Source organism: Mycetomoellerius zeteki, unplaced genomic scaffold (genome assembly GCF_001594055.1).
Source record: "Mycetomoellerius zeteki isolate Tzet28-1 unplaced genomic scaffold, Tzet1.0 scaffold174, whole genome shotgun sequence".
Taxonomy (NCBI): domain Eukaryota; kingdom Metazoa; phylum Arthropoda; class Insecta; order Hymenoptera; family Formicidae; genus Mycetomoellerius; species Mycetomoellerius zeteki.
In genome coordinates, this window is record NW_017256696.1 from 1,411,019 (window position 1) to 1,430,239 (window position 19,221).

A 19,221-nucleotide genomic window follows, 5' to 3' on the forward strand; every position below is an offset into this window, starting at 1 on the left:
GGAGATCTATTCTGTGAAAGGAATTCGATCTATCAACATTTATCGTGTTTGTTTATGGATCAGACTGAAAGAATTGAAGAAAGAATTGAAATAGAAATTTCTATTACAAAAAATAGTGCAGTGTGTGTGTGTGTGTGTGCTAGTGACAATTCATAATCATTAACATGAAAGAAGAATCTATAGGTAATATTTTTTGTTTAAGCTTTACACGACTTTCTAGGCTTTCAAAATTCACTGTTAATAATTTTTCTCGTAATGTGACGCATTCAAAGAAAATGTTATCGCAAAAAACTGAATTTCTTTCATTTTTAAATTGATTCAATTACACGCTGTCTCAATTAATGTATTTCTTCAATTAGTAAGAGTAGGCGACGAACAATCACGATGATAATAATTATATGTAAAGTGCGGTCTATAGATATTTAGTTATCATTTTTTACATATATTATTGTATCTTTTCCTTACATATATATATTTTTATAAAAATAATGATCTCCTTTTAATTATATCAACAGGCTCATAAATATTGAGAGAACGAAGCAAGATGAATAAATTCAGTTACAAGTGATAAAGTTTAAACGTTTCTCTCTATATTATTGTATACATCGTACAACAGGATATAACAAAATGGAATTTCAGGAAAAATTCGCTTTTGCTCATGGAAATGCTGTTTATGATACTATTCCTTTAATTATTGTTGGTAAAATGGAAAGAAAATATTCTATAGGTCTGTATAAAATTTTATTGTATAATATTATATCCAATTAAATTTTACTTTTTTTATATAATAGTGATATAGATGTAGGATTTTAAAACTTGTAGAGAGTAACGATATAAGTTCGTTGATTCGGAGAAAGTAACAATTCAAAGCAAATTATTTGTTATAGAATGTTTTATACACATACACACACATACGTATAGGCACATATAATATACATATATATATATGTGTGCGTATAAGTAATAATACACCAAATATTTCACAAATATTTAATAATATAATATCTACGTAGATACAAATAACATAGAGAAATACCTATTCAAAATATTAAATGTATTAAGTATTATACATTACATATTATACGTTGTTTATTATTTCAGAAAAGATAGAGAATCTGAAATATTACGTTTCCAATCCATTTTGGATGAAATTCCGTTTATTATTATTTTGGATATTGTGGACTGTATTAATAATAACGATAATAATTTCTTTAGTCACATACTTTTGCTTTACACCCCGACTGTGTCATAGTTCAAATGCACATAAAAATATACATAAATAAAAGTAAGTATTATATATATATTCACAAAATTAAAATTGATAATGTATATACTCTTTCATTATAAAAAATATAATTTGATAGAATCATTAATTTTGTCATTAGTGAATAATTTTTGTCAAAAAACAAATTTTTCTGAAATAATTAAAAATTAATTAAATTAATTAAGAATATATTTAATTAATTTTTTTCAACAAAATTCCACCAATTTAGGAAATTTCTTTCAATATTTTTCAATTAGTTTATTTTTATATGACATAATAAATTTTCAGTTATTGTTGAATTTATTAATATATATTTCGAATGTGTATGTTTCAGTACATACACCGTCTACAAGATGCAATGGAAATACAATGGCGCATAAGTTAGCTTCGTTATTATATTCGTTTTTCACAGTAATGATATTAATACTAAAACTATTAACAATATGGTAAGCAAGAAATGTACGCTTAGCTAGAAAATAATTTTCTAGCTAAGCGTACATTTCTCAATTTAAAAAATATAGAAGTTAAAAAATTCAACGCGCAGTTACGGTAACATAAGTATATAAACTGTATTTCATTTGTTCTTTTATAAAAAGTATGAAATTTAGCGACTTAATTTTGTAACACTTGTTGTAAATAGCAAGATTTAATTTTATGTTATTATATTTCACACATCTTACTTAAAATTAATTTAATTTATGTAACAGAAACTAAACTCAATTACACATACATTTTATTTTATATTTCATTCCTAAGATTCTAAATTTTATATTATGCCAAAATAATTACATGTATATATAATAAATTACATTTTTTAATATAATAAATTAAAATGAAAATTTTCTCTCTCTCTCTCTTTCTCTTTCTTACTTTAATCCTAAAATTTAATTGATTCTAATTCAATATTAATTCAACTTTACTGTATCTAAAAAAAATGTTCTCTCATACAACAATTATATATACATAAAATAATAACAAAATCTAATAAAATTTAAAAAAATAAGTTTATTTGTTGCACATTTTTAAATAAAAATTTATATCAATTTTCTATTCAACGATTAATTTCTGAAAATACAATGAACAACGAAAATTACGTTATTTAATCTTCTTGTTTAATAAATGACTGTGATTGTTTCAGAACTGACTGTGATTCTCGATTTGATTTTCCTTGAATTAACGTTGTTGAACTCAACATAACAGAAATCTGTTCTGGCAAAGGACACGCGATCAACAGAAGGTTCTCCGCATTATAATACTTATTTAATATTTGATGCAACTGCGTGAATGCGGCACAAATGTTATTTTTCACTGGCTTGAACAGAATGAATTCAGTTTCTTTGTTAGCCAAATATAATTGCATCGATTGTTGAATCTCAGGACATTTGAACTTGATTAGTCTCAATACATCGGCCACTATAGTTGCTACTTCTTGCGGGCTCCCTAGTGCATTTTCCTGATTCGAGCTTGCATCAAGTAACTTTTCTTTCTCCAATAACTTGATAATAGGATAAATTAATAAATAAGTTGCGTGTTGTATTAATCGCTGGCATGTAAGTCTCAACTTTGCGTCCACATGCTTCCTTGAATCGATAAGTTGTTCTTTCATTTGTGGTGCACCTTCTAAAAGAAATTGTAATAACGCGTTGTTTGACAAGGTAAAGAACCTAGAACTCTTTTCGAGTAGTCCAAATGCAGCGGTCTTCACTTTGGAAAAATCCAAACTATATTCCTTGATAGTAAAATCTACTTGGAACGGAGCAATTTGTTCTCTAAGAATGAGCAAGTGCTTAATTTGAAATAATTCTGCATCCAATGTGCTCGCTCTCTTCTCAATTTCCTGTCTGGCATTTTCAATGCTCTGAACACAGAGGGAAATTGCCTCCTGGCTCAATGATTGGAATACAGATCTATCCACGCAACGGTAGAGTCTCGACAGACACACCAGAGTTCTGCGGACTGTGGGATACCACATAGCATGCAGATCCGCTGGAGAACTTCCCATGTGTGTTTTCTGATAAATGGAATCGATAACTATATGATTTCGAGAAACTGGTTCTAAAGCAGAACTATCAGTGGATGACACCGAAATCTTCTTCATACGAGTCTGACGAGTCGCTTCCCTAATCGATTCTGCTATATCTTCCATCATCTTCAGTTTTTCTGGATATGCCAGATCACCCGATGAAGGATTGTAATCCAGTACATCGGATTGTAGATATAAATGTGCACGAAATACTAATCTTTCTTGAACATCATGCAATAACTGCAAGCATATGTTTCCGAAGCCTTCAAGTGGTTCAAAGTTGTTCTGTACGTGTTCATCTAGCATCTCTATTCGTAGAATGCAGCAAATCTCTGCTAATGTCTCAAGATGATTGATGTGTATTATGAAAGGTCTCAATGCGTCGTATAAAGAAGTGCACAAGCTTTCTAGGTATGCAGTTAATCCATTTGATTGTTTTGAAAAGAATTCATAGAACAGTTTATGTTCATCTATCGATGCATGCAGGAGTAATGCACAAGAATGTCGCACTAAACTGCAATGGTCGCCATTATACTTTTCCCTAATAAAATTCAGAGATTTTTGTATGCTTGTACCTAGCACTAAGCCTCGTTGACTCCAATAATACTGGTGACACTCAAGCAACAAGGTATCATATTCTTGTCTTTTGTATGATTTGTTTTCAATCTGCCTGATAACTGGTCTTGTTTTAGACAAGATTGTCTGAAATCTGCCATAGAATAGAGCAAGAGCTGTATCTGCATTCTCTGATGAATTTTCATTGTCTTTCAAGTTTAAAATACTTTCAGTGGTTTTAGAGAACAAGTTGGAAATGTAATTCTGTATTAACGCAATCGCCTTTGACTGACAATGCTTATATCTCACTAAATAAATTCCACTTTCATTGTACGATGAGTTGTTTTGCATAAAATCTATGTTTGTATCAATTTTATCTAAGACGGTGAAAAACATTTCACTGTTCACTGACAAGGTAGATGCATCCAGTTTTTCTGTAATCACGTCAATTTCCTTGAAATACTTAACATACTCCGTAATGCCATCGATTGTTGCATTTAACTGCTTTTGATCAAAAATAAGCTGTTCGCTGGCTTCGTATAGAGAAGTGGTCTTGCTGGAAACTTCAGTATACTGTTTATAAAGTGCAGAGAAATCATCTAACGTTTCTTCTATCTGAGAACAAACATCTTGGCACTCAGATTTCCTCGATTTTAGCTCATCAAGATACAAACTGTACTTCATGTCGTACATGGATACATATTTCCTTTCCAGAAATAAGAAATGCTCAAGTAATTCCTGATACTTTTCTATCGGAGGAATATTCTCCTGAGACTTCTGCTCTTGTAACTTGTCATCGCCATCGTTTGTACTGGATTGTAGATTCGACAATGGAAAAAATGAAGACACAATGATTTCTAAATTTGTCAAACAATCCTTTTGACAATCTGTTAATGGAGCCAAGGAATTGTCACTTTGGTCCCACTGAATAAGGTTATGTGGAATTACCTTCGTATGAGACATTTTATTTACAGTAGAGATTTTCAGTTATTGATATAATCATACATGTCTCGTTTACACATAATTCAATGTGTAGTCCAAGATTAAATTTAAGTGCGTATATTTACAAATCGACACAATTCTAGAAACTCCGATTTTGACTGCGATTAGCAAGAAAGGTTTGGAAATGTTGACGTATAATAATCAATAATCTCTCACAGGCTCAACGGGTTTAATGTAATCGACTTTATCGATGTACTTTCAACGCAATTGGTAAATCCCTACCTAACTTATCGAGGTTAATTAATGTTATTATATTGACATGTATATTTTTTATATATATATTTGGAAAAAATCATACATGTAATATAATAATTGTTTCGTCATGTAGCAAAATCTTCTTTACTACTATAATATGTTTATTTATGGCGTTTATTATAGAGACATATGAGTAGCATTTATACCGACGGTAAGTAATCTTATGCTAAATGTGCGCTAGTGCGCTATAGACATCAAATAATACAGACCTATAACTGTTTTATTATATACATTAATATTAAGTTTTTTTGTAAACTGCACATGCATTTCCGTTATTTTCATCTCTGAATCATTTTTGTCTGCATAAAATTTTTTATTTCTAATTTTATAACTTAAAAAATATTAATACATACAGAAAATCGTCGGTAGTGTTATATAAAAAAATTTCTTTCTAATTAATTAAAATAGCTATCTCAATTTTTCAAATCATTTTTATATTACGTTATTTTACAATTAAAATAAAATTGAACATTATGTAATTTATTTTTTCTAATTCATAGTATTGTTTTTCATTTCCCAATAATAAATTTCAGAAATTATATTTTCATCAAGAAATACATACGTATAATATAGTAATTGATCGGCGCTTTTTTGTAATTCTTGCAGGCTAACTTTCGTTAAAAGAATTAAAATTTACAATCCTAAAACATCTTACATGAAAAATGATAGTACGAATAAAATTAGTTTTTTTTTTCAAAATATAATAAATCTGCAGTTTATAATAAGATTTAAGAAAAGTTGGTATTTTTAAAATCATAACGTTAGAATTTTAAAAACCAAAGATATTTCCTGCACTCTAAAATAATTGATCTAATACGATGTATGAAGATTTGTCATATTAAAATATTTTATATATATATATATATATCAGACACACCCACTTATGTCTGCAGATTGACTGAGCGATTTCGCATCAGTTCTAAGTGATCAAGTTCCCTTTCTACTATTATTTTATTATCAAAGAGAGTCTATACTACATGATAGAACCATTATCAAAAAGTGCACGTTTAAGGTTCACTAACGATGAAGTTGCTTGAATGAACGTGGCAGAATATGGGAGAAGTCGAGATCTTGTATGCTATTACAAATGTATGTACATGTGCTTATCTATTATGAAACAAAATAGTTTTCAACAAGCGCAGGGAAAAGGTGATATCGACATAGGTAATTATCTACTTGTCTTTAACCGAATGTGCGCAAGAGACAAATAGTATTATGCAGACATATAATTATACAACAAGAGTGGGTGTAGAACATTGAACGTTATTACAAATGCCATAATGTAGATTTATTAATGATTATAGAGACATATAACGATGCACGACACACCTCTGAAAATTAACTGGTAATTTTCTCCCTCATAAAATTATTATAATTCTAAGAATCTTTCGTTTCTGTCTTTTATAATTTAAAACATTAATTATTGCATGTGTGTGTATAATGTATATGTGAATCTAAGTGTGTATGTTTGAAATGTATATAAAAATAATGTTATGTCTTAATATTAGAATAATTATACACTTATATTAGATTAATTATACATAATAATTTGATATGTTACTATATATGTATACGCGTAACATATAAGTTATATATTCAAAATTTAGAATGTTTCATGTCGCAGCGAAATAAAATATTTTTAGGAAATTAGGAATTAAGTATTAATTAGCAATTAAGTATCGCTTTGCTTCGCAAATTACAAGTAAGCCTTAAAAAGGAAATGCAAATGTACTGTTGAGAAAAAAAAGTAAAAGACGTTAATTCATTTGAATTATATACTTGTTAATGTCACTTATAAGAATTTTACAGTAGATGCTTGTACAAAAGTATATTACACTTCGTGGGAACATGACAATATGTTGGAATTTATCGAGAGGGATAACACAGTATTCTTCAATTGTATTAATTAAATGACATTGGTATAATTACAGTTCTGATACTGACATCGCAGTAAGGTACCGACAAGATGTCGCAACGTGAAATCATTAATTTTAATTTGTGTAGGGACGAACAAAGCAGCCACAAACATTTATTCGTAGTTCCTTACAAACCTTTGTCGTGCGTGCATATTGTTACATATCCGTATAATAGTTGTTTTTATCGGTACGTATACAAGACATAGTTATATTATACTTGATTTTTGTTATAAACATTATTCTGATTATTCATAAGGTGTCCATACGAATTAGTAAGCATAATCTATAAAGATATACGCGAGAAATAAATAAAATATATAGTCTTTTATAACACATATAAAAATTGAACCGATTATTTTCAAAAGAGAGGCAATCTTTTCGTAAAAAATATATTATAATGTCATGTACACACAGAAACACGAACGCCTTAATATGCCTTAAAGAACCCCGCACAAATCTTACGGAAAATGGGTTTCGATCAAATTGTTTTAAATTTTAATATTTTGTAAACAACCATTGATACGACATGTACAAGTGTAATAAAAAAGGTTTATTTCGATTTTTTTGTACTTTTTCATGTAAAATATAAATAAAGACTTCGAAGGTCCTAAAGCAAAAACTAAGACATTTGAAGGTTTATGCCCGTAAGGACTTTTAATCAGCTTGACATAAGCTACAAAATATTAAAATTTGAAGCAATTTCTTTTCATATTTTTTTATTCCTTCTCATGCGCCTTTTTCGATATACGTGCAACCTCGGGCTTTTTATTCGCGTGCGTATAATTGTCGCTACGTAGTGTAGTAATACTCGGCGCGATATTCATTTATAATAGAATTATTTTTTGAATGAATAAAAAAATCTGTAATTTTTTATTGTAGCACAGAAATGCAGATACTCTCTTTCAGTTTCTTATTATATACCATAACTGGTTTGTGGCGACCAATTGAATGGTCTTCGAAATGGTCTAAATCGCTATATAGCGTGTACACTTTCTTCACGCTGTATCTGTTTATGTATTTCTTTTTGACTCACTTCCTGTATGTCATCTTTGTTGTCAAAAACCTGGAAGGCTTGGCTTCGTCTTTTTCTATTTTCCTAGGGACAATTGCCCTACTCTGCAAAGCAATTGTTATTGTAATCCGTCGCGATCGGATTATCAATTTGATAAAAATACTGCAAGAGGAACCTTGCAAAACTTGTAACGAGGAGGAGATTAATATCCAAATGAAATTCGACCGTTTAATCAGGTTGGTATATTTAAGTATTGACGCGACTTTCGATAATATCAGTCATAGTAAATAAATCGATAAGTAAATCAATAATATATACATACATGTAACTATTTAATAAAATTAAACCGAGGATAAATAAATTGAACACTATTATAAAAAGAATTAAATCAGATTAATTTTGTTTTAAAGTTTTTAAGAAAATAGTTTTTAAGAAAAATTAGCTTATTGCGTTCTACAAACATAAATTTACATGTTTTGCACGTATTTTTCGTCATTATAGCATCAACGACTTCCCAAAATATTGTACAATAGTTATCGGATAGCGATTGGATATTTTTCACCATATACTTATTGAAAAATTAAATGTTTATCAATTTATATAATTTTAAGATAGCTTTTGTCTGTTTTTTATTGTTTGCAGATTATATATGCATGTATACATATTTATTATGTATTTTTGAAATGTCCATGCAGATCACATTCCATGCCTTATATAATCTTGTGTACGATCTCAGTGATAGGCACTATAATTGGAGGAATACTTTATATGTTAGAGGGCCAAATACCCTATGGGTTCGTGTGGGTACCTTGGGAATGCACTTCGTTTCTTTTATTCTGTTTTACATCTCTTCAAGAGATCGCAGCTGTGGTAATTGGCATTGTTGTAAACGTCGCGACAGAAACTACGGTTTTAGGATTTTGCTTGCTAATATGTGCAAGATTCGAAATTCTAAATCATCGCCTTCAAAAAATGATAAAAGGTGAGAAGGAAAGCATATGGAAAAGTTCAATGAATAATACAAGCAGATTATCAAAATACGTTTCCTTTCATCTCTGTATAATCAGGTTCGTCAAACAAATGATATTTGCTTTGTGCATGTATTTTTCTTAAAAAATTGAGCTGCGCTTTACTTCATGTATAAAAATAATAGTAATTTAAATGTCTTCTATATTATATAAAATTAAAATATTATATGGACAAATCTATAAGAGAGAGAGTACCAAGATTAGAATATTACTCAAACTAATTTTTCATTTTTTACTTTAAATAATTTCGAATAATAGATCGTCAAATTTTTGCGACAAGCTATAAACGTAGATGCTAAAAATTTATAGTTTTGTGAAGATGATTTTTACATTATTTCGCATTGTGTTGTTACCTAAATATATTCTTTTTGCAAAAATATATATCATTTTTAAAACTATATATAACAAGCTATTATAGAAAAAAGTTATAGTTTCGTTTTCGCATAATTTTGAAATAATTCTATTGTATCGATGGGATATATATCATATAATAATTTCATATAATGTGTTGTAATAACTTTTTAGCTATATGCAATTTTAACGCGGTGTATAGGGTGTCCCAGATCTGCTAATAACAGATTCTAATACAAAAATATCGAGGCTATAATAGTTTTTGAATTATAAGCCTTTAAAATTAGCAAATCATATTGCCTAAAATTCGCGCGTTTAGACATGATTGGCATTTGCGTTATATTGTGGGACAAATGCCAACCATACCTAAACGCGCGAACTTTAAGCGATATGATTCGCTAATTTTAAATGCTTATAATTCAAAAACTACCCTGGTGAAAAAGTTTCGCTAAAATTATTCCACGTTTTGGAACATTTCAGCGAAATTGCTGAAAATTTGCTGAAACTTCACTGAAAGTGAATTTTTCAGCAAATAAAAATCACTGAAATCCAATCGAAATTTCTCTGAAATTCTTGCTGAAATTTGTCTGAAAATTTTGCTGAAATTTTTTCGAAATTTTGTCGAAAATAAATTTTTCAGCTAAAAATCGCTGAAATTAAACTGAAATTTTTTTGAAATGTTGAAATTTTGTTGAAAAGTGTTCCAAAACGTGGAATAATTTCAGCAACATTTTTCCACTAAGGGATGTAATAAGAAAGGTGAATCAATAGATCTGTTCGCGTTGCATGAAATCTCCAAATATTTTTGCAAATTTTAAAATGACTTTAGTAATCTGCTATTAGCAGGCGGTGCGGTAGACCTGGGACACCCTGTACTGTATATATATATATATATGTGTATATATAATTTGTACGAAATATATAATACGTAGATATATATTTACATATATCTTGCGCTTTTATTTTTAAAATTTCTAAAATTGTATGTTAAATGCGCATTAACAGCGTTATATAAGCACGTTTGAATACGTCAATAATATAATAAATATTTATAGGCTTGCTGAAATGATCAACGATGTGTTCAGTCCAGTCATCTTTATTCAATTTTGTATCAGTATTTTGGTACTGTGTTCAGCTGCATATTATCTATCTTCTAATGTAACACTTTTAAACGTGCTTAACTTCGCAACCTACGTATTTTGCTTATTTGTGCAGATTTATGTTTATTGTTGGGCTGGCAATGAAGTTACACTTAAGGTAGTCGTTGCTTAAGGTAGTCTATAAAAATATATATTTAGACAAAAAATAATGTTTTGCAAGACTTTTGCGAATTGATACAATCGCAATTTCTAATAACAATTCAATTATTCTGATCATTATTTATTTGCATAGAGTGTTGAATTAGGTGAAGAGATATATCATATGGATTGGATATTAATGACAAGAAGCGAACAATTGGATCTACTGATGATGATGAAGCGCAGCACAAAACCCATCAAATTCACTAGCAGTTTCTTAGTGACACTGTCTCTGGAATCTTATAGCAATGTCAGTATAAAATTAACACTAGTACTCTACCAAGGATTTAAGTAAGAGCATTATTTGTATTAAATTCATTTATTTTACTTTATAGCTTCTGAAAGCGACTTTCTCTGTATTTAATCTTTTGCAACAATTGTAAATGTGTTATTTGCGTCCTTTGATAGTACACTGTATGTTTACAGTAATTATAAATAAACCATTTATTGCATATGATATTTTTGATATTTTTTCCAATTATGGCGTATGTACATTATTGACACTGGATATGAAATTGAGATACATATATTAAGAGTACATACTATATATTGATGCGGACGGTTTTATGTAGAATGTAGATAATAATTAATTATATAATAGATTTTATTTTTAATTATTAATGACACAGAATTAAAAATTGAGTTGATCAAAATAAAAACTGATGCGCCTATATACGTATAATACAAATACATATATAGTATATCATACACATATAGTATATAAGGTAAACGTCTCAGTCAGATCAAACATACACGTACCTACGTCTGGACACTTTACACAAAATTTATTATTATTAATCTCAAATGCTTTTTTATTTACTTTAAGCCGGTATTCATAATTGGTTCTTGTTTTAAGACCATCGTAAGTAATATCTTAAGATACTAATATAGTCCTCTGATTGGTTCATAACATCTTAAGACTGTACTTAAGACGATCTTAAATGTAAGAATCAACTATGAATACCGGCCTTAGTATACATATATCTTGCACATGTAATTTTATTGAATTAAAATTTATTTTAAATTTGTTTTTATTCAATCTATCATTTTTTATAGTTTCTCAGACATAAATAAATATATTTTTAAAGAAAGATATATAATCATACTTTTCATTAAATCCATTTTCAAAATTACATTTTGATTGTACCGACAAAGCAAGGACGTAGCTATGAAGTTCCAACATTAAAGTGAATAAAGATAGGGTAATAAAAATCCAGACGCTACAAAAAAACCTGATTTTCTCGAGCTTTTCTCTATCACTAATAAGATATACCTGATAGCCCTGTTATTTGTTGGTTATTTTTGTATTTTAAATAAACAATACTTAAAAAAATGTAAAAATTCGCAATTTATGAGCAAGTTACCCTCCCGAATGTTGAGTTTATCTTTATATACCTTTTAAAAGCTCAGATTGATGTTACACACTTCGTATATAGGGTGTTTCACGAAGAAGGATCAATATCTTGGGAGGTGATAATATAGATCATTTTAAACATAAATATTGATATGAACATGTGTCCTATTTCGAACGGTTTCCGAGATAGGCGATTTATTGGCCACCAAGATCTTCAGACCTTACCCCGTTGAATTTTTCTTTATGGGGTTGAATGAAGAGTGAAGTGTACAAAAGAAAAATAAATACACGAGACGAATTGCTCGCTCAGATAAGGGATACTACTGTCCGTATAAAAGAACGTCGCGATGTGCTCAAGCAAGCAACACGTCATGTTCTCACAAAAAAGTTCAAAAATGCATTGATGTTAACGGTGAAATTTTTGAAAATTTATTATGAACTTTAAAAATAAACAGTATATATTACTCTATTGTTTTAGTCAAATTAACGAGATATTGAGTAATGAGTAAAGAATAATGGCTAATATAAAAATGACTAAAAATTCAAACTGGGTGTAACGTGATACTATAAATTTAACAGTGCATGCACATTCCATAATGAAGAAGCATTCAACGATTTTTCAGCTTGTTAGTTGAAAAATTCACTTTCAGTAAAATTTCGGCAAATTTTCAGTAATTTTGCTGAAATATTCCAAAAAGTGGAATAATTTCAGTGAAATTTTTTCATCAAGGATTTCAATTGTATTACTATTCAATTGTATTACGTTTGTAATAACTTTATGTTACACAAAATCCACGCAATGTACACAATATTTTTTAAAAAATTGACGCCTTGCAGCTTTTTGTTAACTTTGCAATTAATTGTTAAATTCTGTCATTCACGTTGAATCTAGTGCACACTAGTGCACCTCCGAATAAATCGCTGTAAGATATATTGTTGCATTACAAATATACATACTTATTTATGCAATACTAAATATCAAAATATCATACATATATATATATCTTATATAATAAAATATATAAGATATTATTACAAATACATTTATTGGTGGAACGCTTATATAATATATAATAAAAAATCATGACTTTAATATTGCAACACGAATGACAGACGCTTTGGCTATCGGTTGTTTGAATTACGTGACGTAATTCATGATCGATATTTTAGTTCTTAGGTAAGGGACATGGTGGCAGTTGGTCTATCTGTTCGACTTGTTTACACTTTTTACACTCAGCATCTTTGCTTTCTCTCTTTTCAGCAGCAAATATATATCTATCTCATTTTAAGTGTAAAAAGTGTAAAAAAGTGTAAGCAAGTCGAACAGACCAACTGTTTCTATGTTCATTACAAATTTTGCTGCCATGGTTATGATGTATGACTCATATGTTGTATGTATACACAACATACATTGACATACATATATTGTGCCGTTCAATTAAATTGCGGAACAATTTTAGTTCAAAAACAATGTTAAACACTTAAACGGTGTTGTGAGGAATAAATATTGTATCTATATATAACACAACATCAAGTAAGATTATAGGAAACATCACGTAGTACGAACATGAATCCCACGGAAGCTGAAACTATCGCTGATCTGGTTCAGAATATGATTATTTCTCTATGTGGCGAACAAAAACCAGGTTAGTTTTGAATGAAGCTACACCATTGAATATTTAGAAAAAATCACCTGTATATGTCATTCAATTACTCCAATTAATTGCTACACAATTCATTTTAAACAATATAATTAAGCGTTATTAATGTCTCATATTTCAGTAATAAAATGTTGCTTATACCATATTATGAAGGGACATTTTTCAAAAATATTGTACAATTATTTTGAGAATATATAGTAAGGTAAATTAAAAAATTTAGAGCAGGAATCCTGGCGCTTCTTGATGAAATTTGATTAATTTGTATTATTTACGTGTTCTAATAAGTCAAGCCTATTCAAAAAATTCATATTTGCATATAATTTAATAAAGAATGTTGGATGACATATAAAATATCTTAAGAATTAATTAGCTTCAGCAAGGTAGCATGTTTTATATTTGCTTTTTAAGTCTTTGTACAAGTTGTATATTAAAGTGTAAGTGTGTGATGATAATCTTTTCAAATAGATTTGGATTCTAGCATATATGTGCCTCAATGAATTGTCAGCAATTTTCAGATTTTTTGTAACATTTAAATATATACATTTATATTTAATAAACATAAGTTGTAGTATATAAATTTATAAATATGCAATATATATGTTGTAAAATAAAAATCTGTAATGTAATATATATATATATACACACACACAAGCTAAAACATTTTTTATATCTTATAGAATCGATCAGAAGATTTATGCGTTTTTCCCTTGGCTTACTGTCATCTACTCAAGGTATAGAAATACTGAGAGAGGATGAAGTAACTGTAGCAACATATATAAAGAGTAAATTATCACCACGAGACGCAGTGCAGTTTGATAAACTGCATAATGATTTAAAAGATGGGGTACAAAACAATTTTATATCTTTCTAAGCATTGTTTCAATCATATTTATTTTATTTATATTTATTCGCTATACATATATATAAATTCCTGCATCAATCTTGTTCTTTCATTAGCCACTGAAGAATCGTATAAGCATTTTAATATTTCTACTGAACATGGGCCAGTCGGTGGAACAAATAAAGGACAGGATCTTTTCATTTCCAGATATGAAATCGGAATTAAGCCCAATCGCATCAACTAGTGGTAAGATTAACACAATCAACATTTATCAGAGAATTCTATCTAATTATTTTTTATATTTAGGACAATTGTCACAAACGTCATATTCTCCAGCACAAGTTATATCATTAAATACTACAGAGACAAGTTCAAAAGGTTTATTAATAAATCCAAATAAAATATTCAATGAGGAGTCCATTTCAGAAGATGTATTAGTTCAAGACTTGATATATTCTTTTCAAAGTGTCGAAGGAAAAATTTTAAAATTAGACTCCAGCTACGGATTTCAGATAGATCCTGTAGCAAAAATTAATAGATCACAAAAACAAGCTGTTTTAAGACTGAGTGAACTGGGATATTTACATAGTGTAGTGCGAAAAGGATTGGAGAGAATGTCTGTAACTGGTGCAGGCAGAGTCACTGATAGCTTTGTTGCTGCGTTACATAAGGAATTGTCAGAATATTACAGATTTATAGCCATAATGCAAGAAGAGGTGAATAGGTAAGAATTAAATACATATGGTGATCGTATATAGTATCTCTCAAAGACATGAGAATCACAAAGTTATATTGCTCTATAAATCCAATAACGATATTTTTTTGCTTGGAATATACTTGGAAAATATCTGTAGTATAATGTTATTTATAATAAAGTGATATAAACGTAATAATTATAACAGGTCTCAACATCAAATGGTTACATATGGAGTTACATTATCCCACTTACATCTTTGGACTTGCGATCCTTTGGAAACTCTGAAGTGGTTAGCGAGTATAGTAAGAGCTTGCCAAGGTCAAAAAGGTGGTGCGTTAGCATCGACTGTTTATGAATTCAGCTATCATGGAGATGCCATTGTAAAAAATTTAGTCAAAAGAGTTTTGGAAAGTGTTTGCAATCCTTTGTACAATATGTTAATGAGATGGATCGCTGATGGAGAGTTAGACGACCCATATAAGGAGTTTTTTATTCAAGCGTGCAATGATGTTAGTGGAGATAGAATGTGGCATGAGAAATATCAAGTGAGAAATTCAATGGTGCCATCTTTCCTTAGTAAAGCACAAGCGAAGAAGATTCTGGGAACAGGAAAAAGTATTAATTTCTTGCGTGAAGTTTGTAAAGACTTTTCACCATGGCAAGATAGACATGCAGATATGTTCAGGAATACTGATGAGGAATATAATGGTTAGTAATAATAATCATGTCTCAACTATTAACAACTGATCTTGCTACAAGATGATCTTAATAGTGTCTTTCTTGATAATATTTGCGTCTGAAAATATTTGCAATTTATAAAAATTGTGGTTAATGTCAAATAGATTATTTACAACTTTGTCTAACTCTTGGAAGGACATTTAATATTTTTATATTTTTTTTTCTAGTTGAAGTCTTTTTTGATATGGATCCAGATGGTCGTTTGCAAACTATGATGGATGCTGCTTATAAAGAAACTTCAACAAGAGTTGTTGAAATATTGACAAAACAATATCATCTTATGGATCATTTGCAGGGAATTAAGGGATATCTTTTGCTTGGTCAAGGCCATTTTATTCAACATCTTATGCACTTATTAGAGTAAGAATATCTCTTGTATAATATATATTTTAATATATATATATATAATTAATATATTAATACATAAATATATATTAATATAGATTTTAAAATATATTATTGATATATATGAATTAATTTTATATTGTATTAATGATACATGCAGAAAGAGAAAGAAATGATATATTTCTGTGTTCTAACATATATATTTCAATTCTAAAAAATTATTTCAATTATACATTTCAGACCTGAATTAGCTAAACCAGCAAGTTCTTTATATCCTCATAATATATCATCTATACTTGAAATTGCAATAAGGGCAACTAGTACAAAGTTAGATGATTTAGATGTGCAAAAACGTTTAGACGTCAGATTATTAGCACCTTCAGAAAGTGAAACAGGATGGGACGTTTTTATTTTAGATTATAATGTTGATGGACCTATAGGAACGGTAAAATATTGTTACATATTAATTGTAATATTTAATCTATACATCAAGTATTTGAGGAATCATAATCAATAACTTGTTAGATTTTGGAGCCATGTAGACAGACATATCAAACGGTCTTCTTTGCCTTGTGGAAGGCAAAGAGAATGGAGTCAATTTTATCTGCTATTTGGAAACAACAGACAACATCAGCAAAAATGTTCAGAAAAATGCCGGAAGTATTGCCTATCCAGAATCATATTCATCTAATTACTAGTAGCATGGTTCATTTAGTTCATCAAATGCAATATTATTTTTTATTTGAGGTAATTTAACATGTTATATTAAGCTATTGTTAATAATCTTAGATTATTAATCTGTCATTAATTTAATAGTGAATAATTTAATGATGGAAACTGTTGTATATATTGCACATTAACAAATGAAAAACTTACATTAATTGAAGGTAATCGAATGTTCTTGGGATACATTTGCGAAGCAACTTCTTCAGGCGTCATCCCTTGATGATATAATTGCAGCTCATAGTCATTTTGTTGATTCTGTAAGACATGGTACATTGTTGGATGAAAAATCGCAAGTAAGTATTAGGTGATATTTATATACATACGAACGCATATATTCTTGTACTACTCTTGGTGTTACAGGAACTTATGGATCACTTACGCTCAGTTTACAGTCCAATACTAGACCTTCAGAATCTTGAGGAAACTTTCCTTGCGCGTGCTACTCAGGAATATGAGGCAAGATTAAATGATGATAATTTTAGATCTGAGCAAACAAAGAAATGGGGTCGTACAAATAAAAAAGATCAAGAAATTGAAGGAAGAGACAAAGCGTTCTCAAAATATTTGAATACACTTTCAATACAATTGAGACTACTTTCGAGAACCTATCAGGTAATAATGAAGTGGAATATTAGCACTGTTCGTTTTGTCTCTCGGAAACTGCTCGGATCGCTCCGAATGAACCCAGCGTATTTGAAACATAGGATTCAATACTACGTATTCATCGTTACGAAGGATATTGGATGTCGTACGTAGTGTGAATTCTACGTTTCAATTACGCTGAATTCGTTCGGAGCGATCCGAGTAGCTTCCGAGAGACAAAACGAACAATGCTATTATATTCTAGTTTTGTATTTATCATCATTACTATTTTCTTATCTACATGATTCTTTGGTCGTAATAGAGTAATAATTTATATATTGTTCATAATCTTTAAAATAAGATATAAAAAGCAATTGCTTTCTTTTAATGTATCTATCTGTCTTCGAAAAAAAAAACAATATATGTTTTTAAAGATGTATATTTTTTTTAGGATCGTGTAAAAAAATTTTTATTGATGCTTGCTTCCGCTGAAGATGTGTCGTTGCAATTACTTAGTGTACGATTAGATTTTAATGAATATTACAAGAGTAAAGACAGTCGACTAGTTGTACCATTAACGTATCAACATCGCAGACAAAGTGATCAAACATTTTTTGGATGCAAGTGACAATTGGAGGCAAAAAATTTATTAGAAACCTTCAATGATTCAAGTCACCTTTCAAATGAATGCTGTATCTCAACTGAGCAAAATTCATCTGACGTTAATAATAAGGTTACACGCACATTTGATTTTTCCATTAATCATCCTTCATTTTCTTCTTTATGTCGACATCATGATACTACCAATTTTTTTTATAGACCACACTCATCCAAAATGATAACAGATGTCAATGACTCTCTCGTTTTGCACAAAAAAAGTTATAGGACAAATTTGAGAAATGCTGAGTTAAGTAAACGTACGTTTAGAATATTTTTGGAAAAACAGATATTGTCACATGTGGAGATAGAGATTCAGAAAAATATCCAAGAACCTCAAACTCCGTTAACACCTAATTTTAATTTTGATGAAAACGATCTTACTTTGAGCAAGATACGTTTAACGCTTTCTCCGTTTCAAACAATCGTATCAGAAAAGAAGTCACTTATAAAAAATAATTTAACCCTACCAAACTTTGAAGCTAAAATGTGTTCCAGTAATAGAGCTGTAAAAATGACTAATGCAATCGTAAATCGTAACATTGATTCTGAAATTAATGTATACGAGAATCCTGTTCGAAACAAATCAAAAATTTCCACTTGTACTGCACTTGTATCTAATCAAAATACTTCAAGTCCTAAAATGAACATAACAGTTGATAAGCAATCCAATCGTGTATTGATGTATGCTGATAGTCCAGAATGGTTTCAAAATAACGAGACTGTATCAGTTCATGGTTCTTTACTAAGTGAAACTATTTCGGACATTAGCACGTACAATTCAGATTTAAGAAGAAATACTAATCATAAACGATGTCGTTGGAAACGCATAGTTTTTTGTTGTGTTAATTGAGTTTATTTACATCAACTGTATATCAATAATTAAAAAATATATATTTGAGAAAGAAAAATCTGT

General features: G+C 29.3%; 3 protein-coding genes across 3 annotated transcripts; 2 read left to right on the forward strand and 1 right to left on the reverse strand.

Moving 5' to 3' along the window:
• Positions 1 to 2,363: 2,363 nt before the first annotated feature.
• Cog3 (conserved oligomeric Golgi complex subunit 3) lies at positions 2,364 to 4,948 on the reverse strand. The gene has a single exon (XM_018446201.1). The coding sequence runs from the start codon at positions 4,803 to 4,805 to the stop codon at positions 2,364 to 2,366; it is 2,442 nt and encodes an 813-aa protein (XP_018301703.1). The 5' UTR covers positions 4,806 to 4,948.
• A 2,953-nt stretch (positions 4,949 to 7,901) lies between these two features.
• LOC108721583 (odorant receptor 2a-like) lies at positions 7,902 to 11,087 on the forward strand. Its single transcript, XM_018446203.1, has 6 exons — positions 7,902 to 8,263; positions 8,723 to 9,094; positions 10,462 to 10,528; positions 10,622 to 10,663; positions 10,799 to 10,954; positions 11,040 to 11,087. Exons 1-6 carry the CDS (start codon positions 7,902 to 7,904, stop codon positions 11,085 to 11,087), a joined length of 1,047 nt encoding a protein of 348 aa, XP_018301705.1.
• Positions 11,088 to 13,440: 2,353 nt separating this feature from the next.
• On the forward strand, positions 13,441 to 18,296 carry Grip91 (gamma-tubulin complex component 3). Its single transcript, XM_018446200.1, has 11 exons — positions 13,441 to 13,704; positions 14,397 to 14,563; positions 14,677 to 14,806; positions 14,867 to 15,284; positions 15,463 to 15,965; positions 16,163 to 16,355; positions 16,581 to 16,785; positions 16,866 to 17,087; positions 17,228 to 17,359; positions 17,427 to 17,678; positions 18,100 to 18,296. The coding sequence occupies exons 1-11, from the start codon at positions 13,626 to 13,628 to the stop codon at positions 18,274 to 18,276; spliced, it is 2,478 nt and encodes an 825-aa protein (XP_018301702.1). The 5' UTR covers positions 13,441 to 13,625; the 3' UTR covers positions 18,277 to 18,296.
• The last annotated feature ends 925 nt before the right edge of the window (positions 18,297 to 19,221 follow it).